The 17993-nt window shown below is 34.3% G+C and overlaps 1 protein-coding gene across 1 annotated transcript; it reads right to left on the bottom strand.

Moving 5' to 3' along the window:
* Positions 1–10926: 10926 nt before the first annotated feature.
* Positions 10927–12684, bottom strand: PABPC4L (poly(A) binding protein cytoplasmic 4 like). Its single transcript, XM_012766314.2, has one exon. The coding sequence runs from the start codon at positions 12240–12242 to the stop codon at positions 11130–11132; it is 1113 nt and encodes a 370-aa protein (XP_012621768.2). The 5' UTR covers positions 12243–12684; the 3' UTR covers positions 10927–11129.
* Positions 12685–17993: the final 5309 nt, after the last annotated feature.

Here is a 17993-nt window from a genome sequence, read left to right as displayed (position 1 = left end):
ATTGTGTGGTCATTTAATTGTTCTCTGTGTCATCATATATTTTGATATTTAGAAAAGTCTGCAATTTTAAACAAAAGCTTACCTTCATACAAATGCTTTTCGGAAGATCCTTAGTCCTCAAACTTTTTTGAATTATGTCTGCTGTTTCCCTCTATAAGCGAAATTGAATTTAATTAGCAAACTTTTCTTCCTCCTCCTTTCTTTTTCCTTCCAAATCCAGTCCGAAGTACTGTTTTTTACTTCTGGTTACTACCTGTACTGGAATTAGTGAACTGATTCTTTCCATACACTTTCTTAATTTTCCAAACCACTTTTGATCATGTTACTTTACCTAAAATGTCAGAGTATTTAAACTACACCTACTTGTCTTGTGTCTCTGACTCAGTCTTTCATCTACAGATAAATATATATTCAATGTTTATTTTCAGATTCTAAGCTGAATCCTCAACTCTTCTCATTTTGTAAAAAAAAAGAAAAAAAATTCTAGTAAAATATTCAGGAAAGACTTATGAGAACAATATTCCTGAAATTCTGTCATATTCTGAAAGTCTGCCTTTACAGCAGAAGGTCAATTTTGGTTGGATATAAAGTCTTTTGGGCACATTTTCCTTCTTTAGAACCTTAAGTGTATTACTACATGGTTTTCTGATACAAAACATTACTGTTGAAAAGGTTGATATCAACCTTTTATTTTATTTTATTTTATTTCCTTTATAAGTCACTTTATAAGTGACTTGAACTTATTGCCTAGATGCTCCAAGAATCTGTTTGCCTTTTCTTTAAAGTACAATAGTTTTGCTAGAATATTCCTAGGCAATAGGAATCCACTGTAGATTTATTTTACCAGGTAACAGAATATGAATACAGTCATGTATCATATGATACAATTTATATTTTTATGTATAAGAAATGCCAAGAATACACAAATTCTTAGAGACAAAAATTACATTATGGTTGTTAAAAGCTTGAGAGAATGGGGAGCTATTTCTCTTGAGCATGGGGTTTCTTTGTGAGGTAATGGAAATATCCTGGAATTAAACAGTGTTGATGATGCACAACCTTGTGAACATACTAAAAACCATTAAATTATATACTTCAAAGTAGTTAATGTTGTATGTCAATTATATCTCAATTAAAAAGAGACATCTATGATAATTTTCAAAGCTGCATTGCAGGGGGGGAAATGGGCATTTATTGAAACCTTAAAATCTGTACCCCCATAATATGCCAAAATAAAAAAAAAATAATTAAAAAGCTGCATTGTTATAATTCTAGCATGACAGCAACTCAAATGTCCATTCACAATAAAAAATAATTTGTAGTATTGTTACAAAATGGAATAATATGACAATCACAATAAATACACTACTATTAAACTCAATGGTATGGATGAATCTCTAAAATATGTTGAGTAAAAATGTGTGACACAGGGCATGCATGCTTTATGAATCCATTTGAATAGTTTAAGGTAATCAAAATCAATCTTTAGAGTTTGAAGTCAAGATAGATTTTATATTTGAATATGTGAATTGGAAAGTGATTGGGAAGGAGTACGAAGGGTATAGGTAATGTTCTCCTTCTTGACTTCAGGGGTAATTACACAAATATGCATTTTTAATTATTCATCAAGTTATATGCTTAAAATTTCTATACTTTTCCATGTGCATTTTGCTTTTTGATACAATTTTTAAGTTATGAAAAAAATAATGAAATAAATGTCCCTAATCAATATGTTGATTTTCTGCAAACTTCTTTCCTATACTTTCTTGGGTCTACGCTGCTGTCATGTGTACAACTCCCAAGCTGATATCCAATAAAAGACTTGATAAGATACAGTGATTTGCTGCTGAATATTCTTTCCCTACCCTATATTTCATTTTATTAAGGACTCAACACTTACTTTACTTTTTCTCTGACTATGCAGCAGCACTTCCTTTAAATGGTCCTACTAATATGAGAGTAGATCTCCCACAAAGAAATATATGAATGTTATATCCTAAAACATGGAAAAGCACAAATATGGAGGAGAATGAACTATTATTTAAATTAATAAATAATAAAACATTCTAAATATTTAAAGGTGAACCTCCTTGGATTTTCCTCTTTTGGATTTTCCAAAAGATTTGCTCTTTCTCTCTATAACACTATCTCTCATAGTCTAATTTTCTAAATTACCCATGTTTCTGTACTTTAACATTCTTAGGGAGCCTTCCCTGATTTGGGGGAGGAAGAAAAGAAAAGAAAGAGAAAAATACTTCCATTTTTTAAAAAAGTCCTCTTACTTACTTTGATCTGGTTCCAAAATTCTAGACTGTCTACATGAGCTCAAGTCTATGCAGGGGATTAATATTTAATCAAGCCTGGCTTTGGTGGCTTCTAATGTAAGCAAGTCCAGAAGCAAAAGAATGCCCAGATTTTGCCCAAAACCTTACCTCTCACCTCTCAACAAGAGTCTCAAGAGACAAACAAGAAAATTAGATATATAGGAAGGAAAGTACTTGTTTATTATTTATACTAATGTTCGATGACATAAAGTATAGAGTTCTAATGAAAATGGATAAAAACTATGGCTTAGGTCTTGAGATCTAAGAATGTTCTTCTATCATTTCCTGAATTTAACTCTTATGATCTCATGCTTTTATAGTACATGCATAGTACAAAAAATTGAAAAGATAGAACTTTTTAGGCCATATATTGCATTATCAGTCCAATCACATGTAGTGAAGAAGAGAAAAGAGCAAGTAATTAAGTGTAATAAGTTTGTTGATATAATCTGTATGTTTGTCCCCTAAACTTCATTTTGAAATTTGATGCCAATGTTTAGGTGGGGCCTAATAGGAAGTGTATAGGTCATGGAGGCAGATACCTCTATTAATCCCTTAATAGATTAATGCCCTCCCTGTATTGGGGATGAGTGAGTGCTTGTTCTGTTTGTTCCTGTAGGAGCTGGTTGTTAAAAAGAGCCTGGCACCTCCTCCGCCCCTTGCTTCCTCTCTTGCCATGTGATCTCTGCATATGCTAGCTTCACCTTGCCTTTTGCCATGGGTGGAAACAACCTGGGGCCCTCACCAGATGCAGACGCCAGTACCTTGCTGCTTGTACAGCCTGCAGATCCATGAGTCAAATAAAAGTATTCTTTCTGTAAACGCAGGTATTCCTTTATAGCAACACTAAATTGCCTTAGATATTTGTCAACTAGTAAATAAAGTCTAGTTAATGAGCCAGCTATTGATATAATTTGGATGTTTGCCCCTACCAAATCTCATGTTAACATTTGATCCCCATTGTTGAAGGTGAGGCTTGGGGGGGGGGAGTTTTATCATGTGGGCAGATCCTTCATGAATGCATTGGTGCCATTCTCATGGGATTGACTGAGTTCTTACTCTTAGTTTCCATGAGATGTAGCTGTTAAAAAGAGCCTAGCACCTTCCTCTACTCTCTCTCTCTTGCTCTCTTTCCATATGTAGCTCCCCTTCCACCATGATTGGAAGCTTTCCAAGATCCTCACCAATAGCAAATGCTAGTGCAATGTTTCTTGGACAGCCTTCAGAACTGTGAACCAAATAAATCTCTTCTTCATAAGTTCATGAGCCTCAGGTATTCCTTTATAGCAATGCAAAACAGACTAACACAACTACCAATAAAAAAAGTGAAGTTGCTTCCCTTGGGAATGGAGGTATTTGAAAGTCTTCCTCTGCTCCTTTAATAAGTGCTATGCAGGCAAAAGTAGAGAGTAAAATGTTGTACTGAGAGTTAGAAAGACTCTCTGAATGAAAATAGTATTTAAACCAGCACTTGAAAGATAAACAGAAAAAAGATATGCAAGAGTCAGAGTAAGATTAGAGGAGAGTATTCCAGGCCCAGAGAACAGTTCAGTAGCTCATTTATCAAAGATGTTGGTGTGAGAGGATTTATTCTACATCAATTCACACTTTTCCTGGCTTTTGTGTCTTGATTTTTACTAGAAAAACAATATACACCTCTCTCAGTCAAGGATATTTTTGCCCAATGTTGGAACACATTACCTAACCCTAGCTAATCAGCAAGTCTCATTACCTTAGCTACAGTGATTGCTTAAGAAAAAGGATGTCATCCAAACACAATCAATGAAACTTCCACTGAGAATTCTGGAATAATATGTTTCCTGGCGACCTACTACCCAGAATGTTTATTATCTAAGAGGCAATAAATCCCCCTACCATTTTTTTTTTTCATAAACCAGCTGGAAGATTTTATTTCCCCCTTGTGACACACACTATCCTATCTGATAAAAGGTGAAAGCTTTGAGTGAGATGGGGATTATCTTGACACTTTAAGGGAGTTGAAACTAGATCACTTTATTTCCAGTCTGTTGACCAAGAGAAATAGTACCATTTAAAAAAACGATTAAAAATACACAAGGACCAGAGAAGGCCATGGTAAAGATTTGCACCTGACTTTAAGAATAAGGGAAGGCCATGAAAGATTTTTAAGCAAGAAAATGAATGATGATTAAATTTGCACCAATATAATTTTGGTTAAAATCAAAATGAATATTAAAATAAAAATAAGATTACCATATAATGTAAACAGTAGTGGCTTTTTACCAATTGTAATTGATACCAGCCTAACCTTTTTGACACCAGGAACGAGTTTTGTGGAATACAGTTTTTCCACCTATGGACATAATTAGAGTGGGTCGTGGCCCCTTGGCTCTACTTCAGGAGCATCAGGCCTTGTATTCTTATGGGGAGCACGCAACCTGGAGGCCTTGCATTGGCAGTTTGCAGTAGGGTTCCCTCTCCTATGAGGGTCTGATGCCACTGCTAATCAGATGGGGTGGGGGCATGGGGTGGGTTTCGGTGGTGATGCCAGTGATGGGGAGCAGCTGTGGGTGCAGGTGGGGTTTCGCTCACCTGCCCGCTACTCACCTCCTTCTGTGTGCCTGGTTCCTGGTGGGAAATGGACAGGTGCCGGTCCATGGCCCCGGAGGTTGGGGACCGCAGATCTATACAATGTAAATGTCATTTGTATGAGTTCTTTGTATGAAATATTAGTGAACATAATGGTGAATAGTACTAGATTATAATTTATAATACCTCCTATGGCAATTCAGTAAAATAATGTGTCAAAACAGTTGAGATGTAATTCTAAGAATTGGCTTGTATTCAAATTGAAGCATTTCTTTAATTAACAAAAGATTTGCTGGAATTACTATTATAAAGGCTTACTTTAACTTCAAGGAACTAAGACTGGCAATATATCAAAAGTTGTAGTGCATTGGTATGCCATTGGCACATGTACAAAGATGAAATGCTATGTAAATCAAAATTGTGATGCACTACAGACTGTCAGATACAGCTTTCTGAGATAAGAAAATCCTATTGGAAATACTGATTTAAAAAACAAAAACAAATAAACAAAAATATGAATCATGACCAATGTTCACTGAATACAAAAAACCCTCAATAATTATATCCACTATATCAATGACATTGCCTTTGGAACTCAAATGTGCTGTATTTGGCAGAACTTCAAAATGGGGAATTTTTAATATCTAAGGTGATGTAAATATAAATGGATTAACAAAATCTTATGCAACATTATTGTACAAATTGCCAATATTCCTCAGAAGTTAAGTGTTTCCTCTACTATAGCAAAGAATGCCACTAAGAGGATAATTTTTCTTCTCTTACTAGATTTTCAATTGTTTTATTCAATTGTTTTATTCAGGAGAACTTCAGTTTAATTATGAACATTTTGTGGACTCTTAAGATAGACATGACCATGAGACAAAACCAACACATAGCTATAAATATTTCCTATCAGCAAATGTGCAAAATAATCTGAACTTAACAAATTCAAATCAACTGTATTTGTAACTCAGAATTTAGTTAATATATATGTACATATATACATTATATATACAGTATATAATCATATATATGCATATATACACACATATATTTTATATATACATTACATATACACACACCCATATATATAATATTGCTTATATATAACTTATATAACCATTGGTTAAATAAATTAGTGTGACTATCTTAGGATTATTTATTTGCTAAAGGACCTATTAATAAAAACTTTAGTAAGGAAAATGAGCACTCACTAATTTATTTTTATGATTAAGCAGATTTTATATATTGGGGTCATTTTGTAGGTGTGAAACATTTTAGAATTTTCTTAGGATTTGTTACATTATCAGTAGGATTTGTTCTTTTTAAATTTTTGTTATAGACTATCATAATAGTTGGTGGTATATACAGTAAATTAAGAGTACCTTTCCTCTGGTGGTACAATTCTAAGATATTAATATATATGAAAACATATTGGGCTTAGAATATACTGAATTAAAACTCAAGAACCAATAAAATTAACTGAAACATTATATTGACAATTTGTAAACTCTTGATAATTGTTGTTGGTGGAAACCTACATAGGTAACCAAATTGAATCTGACCTTTTCAGTTGTAATTTTCACTACCTGCCTAATTTAGACCTAATAGAGTATGATATCATGTCACACAACATAAGTCCCATTAAAAAACAAAAACAAATTTAATTTTATACATAACAACACTATGCAATTGTGTAATATATTCCCTAGGATTGTACAAAATGAAATAGAGGAAAATTGTCAACCTCACTCAATGTTGAAAATATTTCAAGGAAGAAAATGGAATTCTAAGCACTATTTGCAAGCAAGAGTTAAAAGAAGAAAGAAAATATCAAATGATTACTGAAATTCCAAATTAGATATAAATAATGACAAATATCCAAAGTTTAGTGGATGCATCACCCACATCAATTTCTACTCCTATTTCTTCCCATCATAACCTCATTCCATACAGAAAATGGAAAGTTGACTCCTTCCCCAATTCTAGTGTCAGATCTTGTTGAATCTATGTACCAATATTGGATAATGAGAACTGAGGAGGAAAGTTTTTATAAGGTTTTTAGGAAAGATATCACTTCTGAATATTGTTGTGTCTGAGTGTTATGACAGGAATTCCTGCAACCATGTTGCTACCTGGCAAATGATTAAGCCAATATATGAAAGCAAAAGTGTCAGGAGTCTCTTGGAGAAGTGGTACCAAAGCCCTGACATACCATGCCTGAAGATACCTTAACTCTGAACACTTTGTTAGGTAAAATTTCCATTTCCAGTTTGAGCTGGTATTTTTTGTTATTTGAAGCTAAAAATTTTCTAAGGATATTTAATTTGTTCTATTTTTTAAAATGTAGATTTAAAAAAATCTTTTCTATTGGCTATTTTTTAAGTTACATTATGAAGCATATTTCCAAATGTCAAGTAACCTAATTCTAAATACTCAACATGTTTGCTAAATATTTCTTCAACAATCAAATTCAGAAGTGTCTTTAAAATAATTACTTATTCAGCATAAAAAAGTTGATCTTTATTAGTGTTTTCTTGTCAATTATTACCCTATGAGTAACTTAAAAAAGAAATACACTAGTTTATATAGGAATAGGCCTTTAAAAATATAAACTATAAGTATCTTTATTTAAACACACAGCAGTTTTCAGTTTATTCTTAAAAGAAACTGATCTTTAGAAAATTAGAAATAATAATAAAATGAATAAAAATTATTTTCAGATATGTCTTCACCATTGAAATATTAGGTTTTATTTGATATTTTCTCACTGGATATACAAAAATATTGACAACATGAAAATATCAATATTAAACCACTTTCAAAATTACATTTTTACCAACTATAAATTTTCATTTAAAATTTTAAAAATAAAGTGTCAAAAGACATACAGTTATTGAATTGGCATTAGACATAAGTAGACATTTAAACAACAGACATGGTAATATAAATAGGGAGAGAGAGGTGAGAGTAGAAACAGTGGCTCAAGACATGTCTATGTAAATTAGCTTTACTGGAATGCTTATCAGCAAAGTGGAAATTCTACCTATTTATCAAGACACTTGGGCACAAAAGATTTAATCTTCTTGAAAGAATGAACCTCTACTGCCAACTAGGATGACTTGATATCATGACATACAAAATAAAAAATTTAAATAAATTTGTCAAGAAAATCCACAGGATCATCTGTTTTTGTAAGTTGACTTAGTCATTTCTCACAGTAAATGCTGGAAACAAGTAATTTTTACTAAGATGGTAGATTATTGTGTCATTAAGCTAGACATCTGATATCATGTCCTATTAACTCCTATTATACATGAGAGGAAAATTCCGTTTCCTGATATTATGTTCATAATATATATAAGCATTATCAAGTAATGCTCAAATATTAGAACATTTTTATTGATTATTCAAAATAAAATATCAAGACTGGACACACGTACTATACTTCCCAGTCTTCTTATTTGGTAACCTCCTTTAACAAATCTCTGCTTTTGATGTAAACACTTCTCAACATAGTGATTCAGAAAGCCAATGAATTAGAGTTGGCTTGAGTTTAACATAAATTCTTACAGTGTATAAGTATTTACCAAAACATATGTTAATGAAGGTCAAAAAGCAAGATACTTTTAAAAGGTGTACTATAGGTTTTACATAAGGTACTTTATGAACAAATGTTTTACATATATTGAGAATATGAAACTTTGAAAGTAATAGAAAACAATACAGATGTATCATGTGTATATATATTTAAAGTGTTCAAAATGTTTTGAAGCATGACATCAAAACCATCTAAGCAAAAGACTGAAAATTTTGAGCTTAAAATTTAACTTTGGGACAACCTTCAAAACTATAAAGAAAGTGGGAATATCAAAGGGGAAAGTCTAAAATGTCCTTAATTTGCAAAGAAATCTAACAAGTCCATGTAAATAAACATTCCAACAGGAAAACAGATTAGAATATGAAACATTAACTCACAAATATGAAAATATAAATGGCCAATAAATATAAGAAATGCCGCAGTTCTTACGTAACTTAAAAAAGTGAACTAAAGCAATGGTAAAATATTTTGTTTTACATATGATTTTGAATTGGCCAACAACTTAAACAAAACTCCTTGTTCCTTAGAGCATATGAAAATGGGCATTCCTCTACACTGAAAATGGAAATATAAGAGGTACAAGCCTTCTAGACAGCATTTGGGCAATACTTATCAAAATTATTTTTAAAAATTGCTTGCTTTTTTAACCATTAATTCTACTTCTTAGGAAAGTAATTAGATGTATTCGCACATATGAGTTTGCAAGGATGTTTATCTCCAAGTTATTTATGATAGAGGGGGAAAAAAGAGGAAACAATCTAGCAACATATATGTTTACCAATAAGAAATTAGTTCTATTATAGTACACTCATTGTACAAAAGATAAAAGTCATTAAAATTATAATGCAAATAATTATTTATGGATCTGGCAGTTGACCATAGCATACTGTCAAATTAAGAAAGCAATATCAAACAAGATTTATAATATGACTCTATTTTCTTTAAATTATTTGTATGTATACGAATAGAAAAAATTTAGGAGAATATGAAATAAATTTTAACAGAGACTTTGTTTGCATAATAGGATTATATGCTACTCTTGTTAATTTTTCATTGTCCATATTTTTTAATTGACTGAAAGATTTTTAATTTAGAAAATGTGCAATGTACATATAATTTCTACAAAAATAAAAAGAAACAGATTTTTCTCATTCATACCTAAAGAAAAATATTTAGTATTTCTTTCATATTAGTAATATATGAAACAGAAGATTTGAATGTGTAGTTACAAGAAGCAACTAAGCCAAGCAAAAACACTAAAACACAACAAAACCATTTTCTAGACACCTTTGGTATGAGTGAATCATAATTTTTAAAGTAATTATTTAAATGTAAATAAATAACTCCTGCTTCTATTTCCAAATGAATTTAAAGCAGCACATATTAAAAGCTAATAAAAAATCCTTAAGAAAAATATAAAAAGAAGCTGAGTAATATAGATGAAAGGCAGGATAGAAGGGAAGATCTGAGAATGAGACTAAAACAAAAATTATACTAGAAAACAGGCTAAGCAATGTAACTTCAATTTATCAGAAAATCAGTTAGTGAATTTCTGATCAATCAAGGTTAAATGTGAACCTTAATGGGTTATATAACTCTTCACAGTCTAATAAAAGGACACATAAATTCATAAAAATAGAGAAACTTAACTTTTCTGAACCCTGAGAGAACATTACTACATGAAATAATATAAAACAGATTTTAAAACACAGTTTTCAAACTGAGTTTCTATGTTCTCTATATATGACTTTTATAATATTAGTATATGGCAAAAACTTAAGGCATGATATTAAGCTGTATAGGTATGATAAGATTTAAGATAGGTTTGGATCACCTGAATTGATACAGGTTTATAATTTAAGGAATGTAGAAGTGAAGGTTTTATAATGCAAGTCACAATTCAGATAACTAACAAGTACGTGATTATAGTCATCTAATGGAAGGAATAACAAAATATCCCATAAAACCAGTTTGCAGGCAACATTAAAACCTTCCATCACCTGAATTTAAGCCATCAGAAAATAAACGTGTCAGTATATAAATTTCAAAGAAATTCTACTATATCCTAATACTTTAAGCATTAATTCAAAATGAATTTATGTATTTAACTGAACTTGTAAAACTAACTTATAAACTTTTGATTGCTGAAAAAAAACCCATCCTGGATGAAAAATTAGAAAACTTTTGTTTGGAAAAATAAATTACTTTGGAATCCTTAGGCATGAGACCTATTTTGAGCATATTTTCATAGAAGAAATTAAAGATAGCAATGTTATTAAAACAAGAAAGAAAATATGCAATAAACTCAAATAATTACCTCTTTTCAGTTGGTTCAAAATCTAATAAAATATATCTAATTATGCTTATTGTTATGAATGCTTTAAATCAAAATAAGAAAAATATGCAATATTGAAATCAGAAAATATGCCTCTGTAAATGAACTAAGCTTCTAAGATTCATTTATTTTTTCCACAAAAGAAAAAAAATGGCTTTGTATAAAAAACCTTTTAATACAAAATTTACTAAAATAAGCTGCCGTCAGGTGGGATTTGAAATTTACCGAGGACAATTCAGGCAGAGATCACTGTCTTCCCCACATGCTGCAAATATTGGCTGGTGAGGTAAGTTTTTCTTTCCTAGTGCCTCTGGGCCAGGGCAATGCTGAGGGGTTTGGAGCCCAAGATGCGGCCATTCATCTCAGTCATTGCTTTAGTAGCCTCCTCAGGAGAGGAGAAGCAGATCAAGCCAAACCCTTTGCTTTGACCTTCTTCTTGCATTACCTTAACTCTGCTAATGGATCCAAACGAAGAAAATTCCTTTCGTAGTTTTTCATCATCAATGGTGTCATCAAGGTTCTTAATATAGAGCTTTACCCCCTGGCACCCACGAAGTCTTTCCTTTTTCAGCTGCGCAAACATTTGCTTTAACTCAGCCTGTCGCTCTACTTTCTTTTGTGCTCGGCCTACAAAAATCAGCTGCCCATTTATATCCTTGCCATTCATTTCTTCAACTGCCTTTTTGGCAGCCTCATGGCTATCAAAACTCACAAAGCCAAAGCCTTTGGATTTCCCACTGGAATCCGTCATCACCTTAACACTCAGGGTGTTGCCATATTTGCTGAAAACTCCCTTTAGTCTCTCATCATCCATGTCTTCCCCGAAGTTTTTGATATAAACATTGGTGAATTCACTGGCTTTGTTTCTGAGTTCCGCTTCCCGATCTTTTCGGTTTTTGAATCTGCCAACAAACACCTTGCAGTCCTTGAGCAGCTTTCCATTCATTTCCTCAATGGCCCTGTCTGCAGCACTCTGGTTCTGAAAGTGCACAAAGGCATAGCCCTTGGAGCCTTGATCATCACTCATCACCTTGGAAGACAGGATCTTTCCAAAAGCTGAAAAATGTTCGTAAAGGGTTTTGTTATCTATGGATTTGTCCAGGTTCTTGATGAACACGTTCCCAATTCCAGATCTCCTTAAGTAAGCATCACGTTGAGACCACATGAGACGGATGGATTTGCCTTTTACCATGTCAAAGTTCATCGTGTCCAGGGCCCTCTGAGCATCAGCCAGCTGCAAGAAGTTCACGTAGGCATAGCCCAGAGAGCGGCGCGTGACCGCGTCCCTGCAGATGCGGATGGACAGGACAGGCCCCACAGCGCTGAACTTCTTGAACAGCAGGTCCTCGGTGACATCTCCATGTAGGTCACCCACATAGAGGGAGGCCATGCGGTACTTGGCTGCTACATTCATCTCCCTGCTCCTCGCCAACGTGGGCCTATCCCGGGGTCTTGGAGCAATCCCTGCAAGAGGGACACTAGGCCCCAGCTCAGGCCTGGCTCAAGTGTGGTGGCCTGGGGATAACCACTTAGAGGCCAGGCGGTGGAGTTCAAGCACTGCTCCTCCAGCTTAGGCAACAGCCTCATCAAAAAGCCCCACAGCAACCAATCTGACCCTCCCTGGGAGTAGGCAATGGAACTTTGAAATCTCAAAGAAAGGTTATTAGGGCAAGACTTCCTTCCTTCGGCTCCAATTTGTGAAAGAACTTTTAAGTGGCGGGCTGGCTCTCCAAGAGAGCGAGCATTCTCCACAGACACCCTAGTCGCTAGTTTCTGAATAAAAATAGGCCTCACTCACACTGGTTTAAAGTTACAGCCGCTCAGGGAAGAACTCCACAAGTGGCGTCTGAGGCGGCGGCCCGGGCCGCGGAGCGCGGGCTGCCAGGTCCGGCCCCGGCGAGACCCGAACCTGCGCGGTACCGGGTTCTGCAGGCGCCACCGCCGAGGCGTGGCCCGGGAGCGAGGCGGGCGACGGGCGCCCAGGAGAACCCAGGCGACCCTCCGACCTGCAGACTTGCGCGGCGCCCGCAGGAAGGACGGGTGGGGGGTGGGGGAGCGGACAGACCGACGGACGGGCGGTCGGACGCGGGGACGCGGCCGGGCTGGCAGGGGCCGAGCAGGGGCGGGGGGCTCACCGGGGCCGCGGCCGGCCGGGGGCGGGCGGGAAACCCGGAACTCGAGCGCCGAACTTCCCGCGCACTCGCTGCCAAGTGGGATGTTTTCTTTTTAATATTTTTTGAGAATGTTTTTGTTTCCCCCCCGCCTCTCTTACACATTTCCCACCCCTCTCTGAGAGCCAAGCTGAGAAGCAGGAGGCGGCGATTTGGGTGGAGAAAGGCGGCCTGGGGGAGTGGCCCCAATAAACCCACCCGCCCGCAGGGCTTTGCTTGGGTCTCAGTGAAGGAGCGCTTCCAAATGTGGATCTGGGCCTGTCACTTCCTAGCTTCAAACCCTCCAGTGGCTTCCTTTGAGTCTTGGATAAGTTCCAACATCCGCACCTTGTTGTGTTGTTTCTGTAGGATTCTAGCCATGTTCCAGCCTCAACTGCTGCTTAGCTCCCCTTAAAAAACTTGAAGACACACTCACCTTTTTTCAGGGCCAACTTTATAAAAATGTGTTTTTCAGGAATCAGTTTAAATGCTCTTTGCAAATAGAATTTTTCACTAAACGCCTTCTAAATGTTTGTTTCCCTCTTAAAAACTCCTACAATACTTTCCTAGCGTTTGTCTCACTACAGTATATTTTACATTCCATGACAGTGGAGGCCATGCACATTTTATTCTAAGAGACTTGCAGAAATGGGATTGCACAATATTTATTGAATGAATCAAATGTATGAAATAGATGAGATGTTTAACCTGAGGTTGATTTTACATCTAGAGGCATAGAGATAGTGTCCTTTAACTCAGAGAATATTTTAAGTCTGAAATGAATTGATAGATTTGGAAATGTCTAACCGGTTAGACACACAACCAGTTTTTAATAACATTGGCTTCATTTGCTTTAGGATTACATAAAATTCTTTAATAGCATTCTAATAAAACCTTAGCATTTGAATTATACTGCACTGAGAGAGTCAGAGTAAGTTACCTGCAAAATTGAATTGGGTAGATCAGTTTATATAAGGCAAAGTTTGTGTGTTTCAAACTTTAATGGACATGGCAATCACCTGGGAATCTTATTTAAAAGCAGATTCTAATTTAGAAACTTGAGATGGACCTGAGATTCTACATTTCTAACAAGTTCCTGAGTAATACAAATTCTGCTGGTCTTTGAACCACACTCTGAGTAGCAATACTTTAAACCTAATGAGTCCCCATTTAGTGGGATCTTTTTTAATGTAAAGAATAGAAGACTAGAAAAAATATTTTTTTCTTTCAGAAAATAATGATACTCAGCAAAATTAATTCTTAGTAATAAATAAACTGGAGCATGATTTTCAGTATAAAATTCAAATTGCTTTTAACCTATCTAAAATTCGATTTGATTCCTCTCAAATCCTAATAGCTTTTGTTTGTGAATTTTATTCTGATATGTGTTGTTCCTGTATCATAATTTGTTCAAGTAAATAAATGAAGCAATCTTTTCTTCAACCATATCTTCTAGACTGCAATTTTAAAAAGGAAATAGTTGATGGATACCATTAATGGATTTGAACTACACTCCAGCACATACTTTAAAAATGCAGACACTGTTTGGCATTGTTGAAAGCAAATTGAACAGTGATCACCATACTCAATATTACTGATTTTTTAAAAAGAAAGTTCCTCAGTGTGTAGTTCTTGAGAATTTAGTCTCAAGATTTTTTATTTCTAGAAAATATGCATAAGTTCATATTAGTCCTTTGTACAACAGTATTTCAGCAAGATACCAACATATTTCAAGAACTCTTGATTTTTAATTTTATTGTAGAGTTATCTTCACACAACATTTTGTGAAAAATGAGGAAGTGTTTCCAAATTTAGAATTTAGTCCTATATTCTGGTCTATATTCAACTTATGTACAATTGGTACAAATCTCAATTTGCTGACCCTTAATCATGCTCCTTCCAATTTATTCTACTCATTATATTTTTTTTTAATTTTATATTTTAACAAACTATTTTTAAGCGTACATGATTCTTCTCTTTAATTGTCTAAATCTTTTTGTCAGTTGTGTTCATTCAATAATTTCTTTATTTGGGATATCTTGTATATTTGCTCTTTCTTTCCATTCCCATTGCTACTACGTTTGCCTCATTTCCTCATGTATTATTACATAAGTCTTATTCACCCTTTTTCTTTAATTCAGTCTGTTTACATGCCAGTCCATCTTTCATTTTGCTACCAGAATAATTTTACTCATGTCCCTTTCATAATATTTTACTAAAATAAAAAATAACAAATGACTTCTAAGACTTTGCAAAAACCTATCGTCTTCTAACTAGATATATCTTCTGTCAAGCTAATCCCTCACTTGTTTTATATGCACATGCAGTTAATTCTTTTAAAAATATCTTCCACCAATCCCATTACTGGGCATATATCCAAAAGAAAGGATATTGATATAGAAAATAAATACATGCACTGCCATGTTTATCAAAGCACTTTTCACAATAGCCAAAATAATGAAGTCAACATAACTGCCCATCAACAGATGGATGAAGAAAATGTGGTATATGTAACCAATAGAATATTGTTCAGCGAAAAAAAGGATGAAACCCTGTCGTTTGCAATAATATGGATGGAACTGGAGGTCATTATGTTAAGTGAAATAAGCCAGGCACAGAAAGACAAATGTTACATGTTCTCACTCATATGTAGAAGCTAAAAAGGTGGATCTCATGAAGATAGAGAGAAGACTGGCAGTTACTAGAGGCCAGGAAGAGTGGAGAAGGATAAAGAGAGTTTGGTTAATGGGTACAAAAATATAGTTATAGATAAGAAATAAGACCTAGTATTCAATAAAGTAGTAGAGTAATTATAGTAAATGAAAATCTTTTATATACTTCAAATAGCTGGAAGAGAATAATTTAAATATTCTAAGCATAAAGAAAAGATAAATGTTTAATGTGCTGGATATCCCAATTTCATGATTTGATCGTTATACATTATATGAATGTCTCAAAATGTCACATGAACCCTCAGAATATGTACATTTATTACATATTAATTAAAAAACATGTTCTCAAAAAAATCCTTTTTCCCAATCATTATCCAAATTATACCATTCTTGAGCCATGTTTTCTCCAATAATATTTTTCTCTTAATAGTCCAGTTAACACTGATTACTTTTCCTGAAAAGTGATTTATTTAATATCTGAAGTGATTTATTTAATATACACATTCCATGTATGTACCTAATTTTAGCATCAGTTCATTAGCTTTGATGGACCTTGACTTAATAATTAATGTCCCTTATGCTGTTGTCTTATGCTTTCCTTAGCCAGTTGTTGTAATTCTTCTGTATATTGCTTATTTGCATGTCTTTTTAATTCCCAAAATATTCTGAAATTATTTCAATTAAGTGTCAATATTTTGCCTTGCTTTGAAAATATTATAATTTTTCCAACCTTATGTTATTTAGCTCAATTGCTTTTCAAGGTACAAGTTGGTTACGTGAGTAGCTTACAGAATTAGGAGGGAATGAGATTGCTTTTTTGCTTAAATTACAGGAAAACTGTCAGTGTTTCTATTATTGATAACAATGGAGGTTATTGCTCAATTTGGTACTTATTATGAAAAAATTAATAAACAGTTATTTTGAACATGGAAATGAATTTTAAAATAAAAATCCGTTTTGCTCATTATATGAAAGTAGTCCCTGAAGTCTACTTGAATCATTGCTCAGATATAGTTAGCTCTTAATAAAATTTTTCTTATTTTTTCAAAATGGTCTTTATATCTTAATAGTAATTAAGTAAACAAAACTTGCTTTTGTTACATTATGGAAATGCCATGTTTAATACTTACTACAAAGTGTGATATTACACCTTTCATATTATTTGGTTCATTATAATTCACAATAAGTATGGTCTCTTTCTAATTATAATTGTTTTCTTATATTTTTTTACTAAATATAGTGTTAACTTCTTTAGAATGATATATATGGTTTCATTTCACATTCATTTTTCTCTATCTGGCACATATGGAAATCTTCCATTCTTTTTTATTTATTTATTTATTTATTTTTATTTCAGCATATTATGGGGGTACAGATTTTAAGGTTTCAATAAATGCCCATTTCCCCCCCTCCCCCCAAAAGTCTGAGTCTCCATCATGACCATCCCCTAGATGGTACACATCTCACTCATTATGTATGTATATACCCGCCCCCATCCCCCCTCCCACCTGCCCAATACCCTATTACTGTAGTAGCTATGTGTCCACTTAGGTGCTACTCAGTTAATACCAGTTTGCTGGAGAATATATCTGGTGCTTGTTTTTCCATTCTTGGGATACTTCACTTAGTAGTATGGGTTCCAGCTCTAACCAGGAAAATATAAGATATGCTATATCACCATTGTTTCTTAGAGCTGAATAGTACTCCATGGTATACATATACCACATTTTATTAATCCATTCTTGGATTGATGGGCACTTGGGCTGTTTCCACAGCCTTGCCATTATGAATTGTGCTGCTATAAACATTCGAGTGCAGGTGTCTTTTTTGTAGAGTGTCATTGTATCATTTGGGTAGATGCCCAGCAATGGGATTGCTGGATCAAATGGTAGATTCACTTGTATCGCTTTAAGGTATCTCCATATTGCTTTCCACAGAGGTTGAACTAGTTTGCAGTCCCACCAGCAGTGTAGGAGTGTTCCTCTCTCTCCGCAACCACGCCAGCATTTATTGTTTGGAGATTTTTTGATAAAGGCCATTCTCACTGAGGTTAAGTGATATCTCATTGTGGTTTTGATTTGCATTTCCCTGATGATTAGAGATGTTGAGCATTTTTTCATATGTTTGTTGGCCATTCTTCTGTCTTCTTTAGAAAAATTTCTGTTCAAGTCCTTTGCCCACTTTTTAATGGGGTTATTTGATTTTTTCTTCCTAATTTTCGTGAGTTCTAAGTATATCCTAGTTATCAGCCCCTTATCAGATGCATAGGATGCAAAAATTTTCTCCCATTCTGTAGGTTGTCTGTTTACTTTCATGACTATTTCTTTGGCTGTGCAGAAGCTT

Source organism: Microcebus murinus, chromosome 15 (genome assembly GCF_040939455.1).
Source record: "Microcebus murinus isolate Inina chromosome 15, M.murinus_Inina_mat1.0, whole genome shotgun sequence".
In the NCBI taxonomy this organism is placed as follows: domain Eukaryota; kingdom Metazoa; phylum Chordata; class Mammalia; order Primates; family Cheirogaleidae; genus Microcebus; species Microcebus murinus.
Note: the sequence above shows the minus strand (reverse complement) of the source record. Positions and strands in the feature narration are given on the sequence as shown.

Bases quoted from the DNA above. Each gene is read 5' to 3' on its own strand.
- PABPC4L (XM_012766314.2), bottom strand. From the start codon at position 12,242: ATGAATGTAGCAGCCAAGTACCGCATGGCCTCCCTCTATGTGGGTGAC.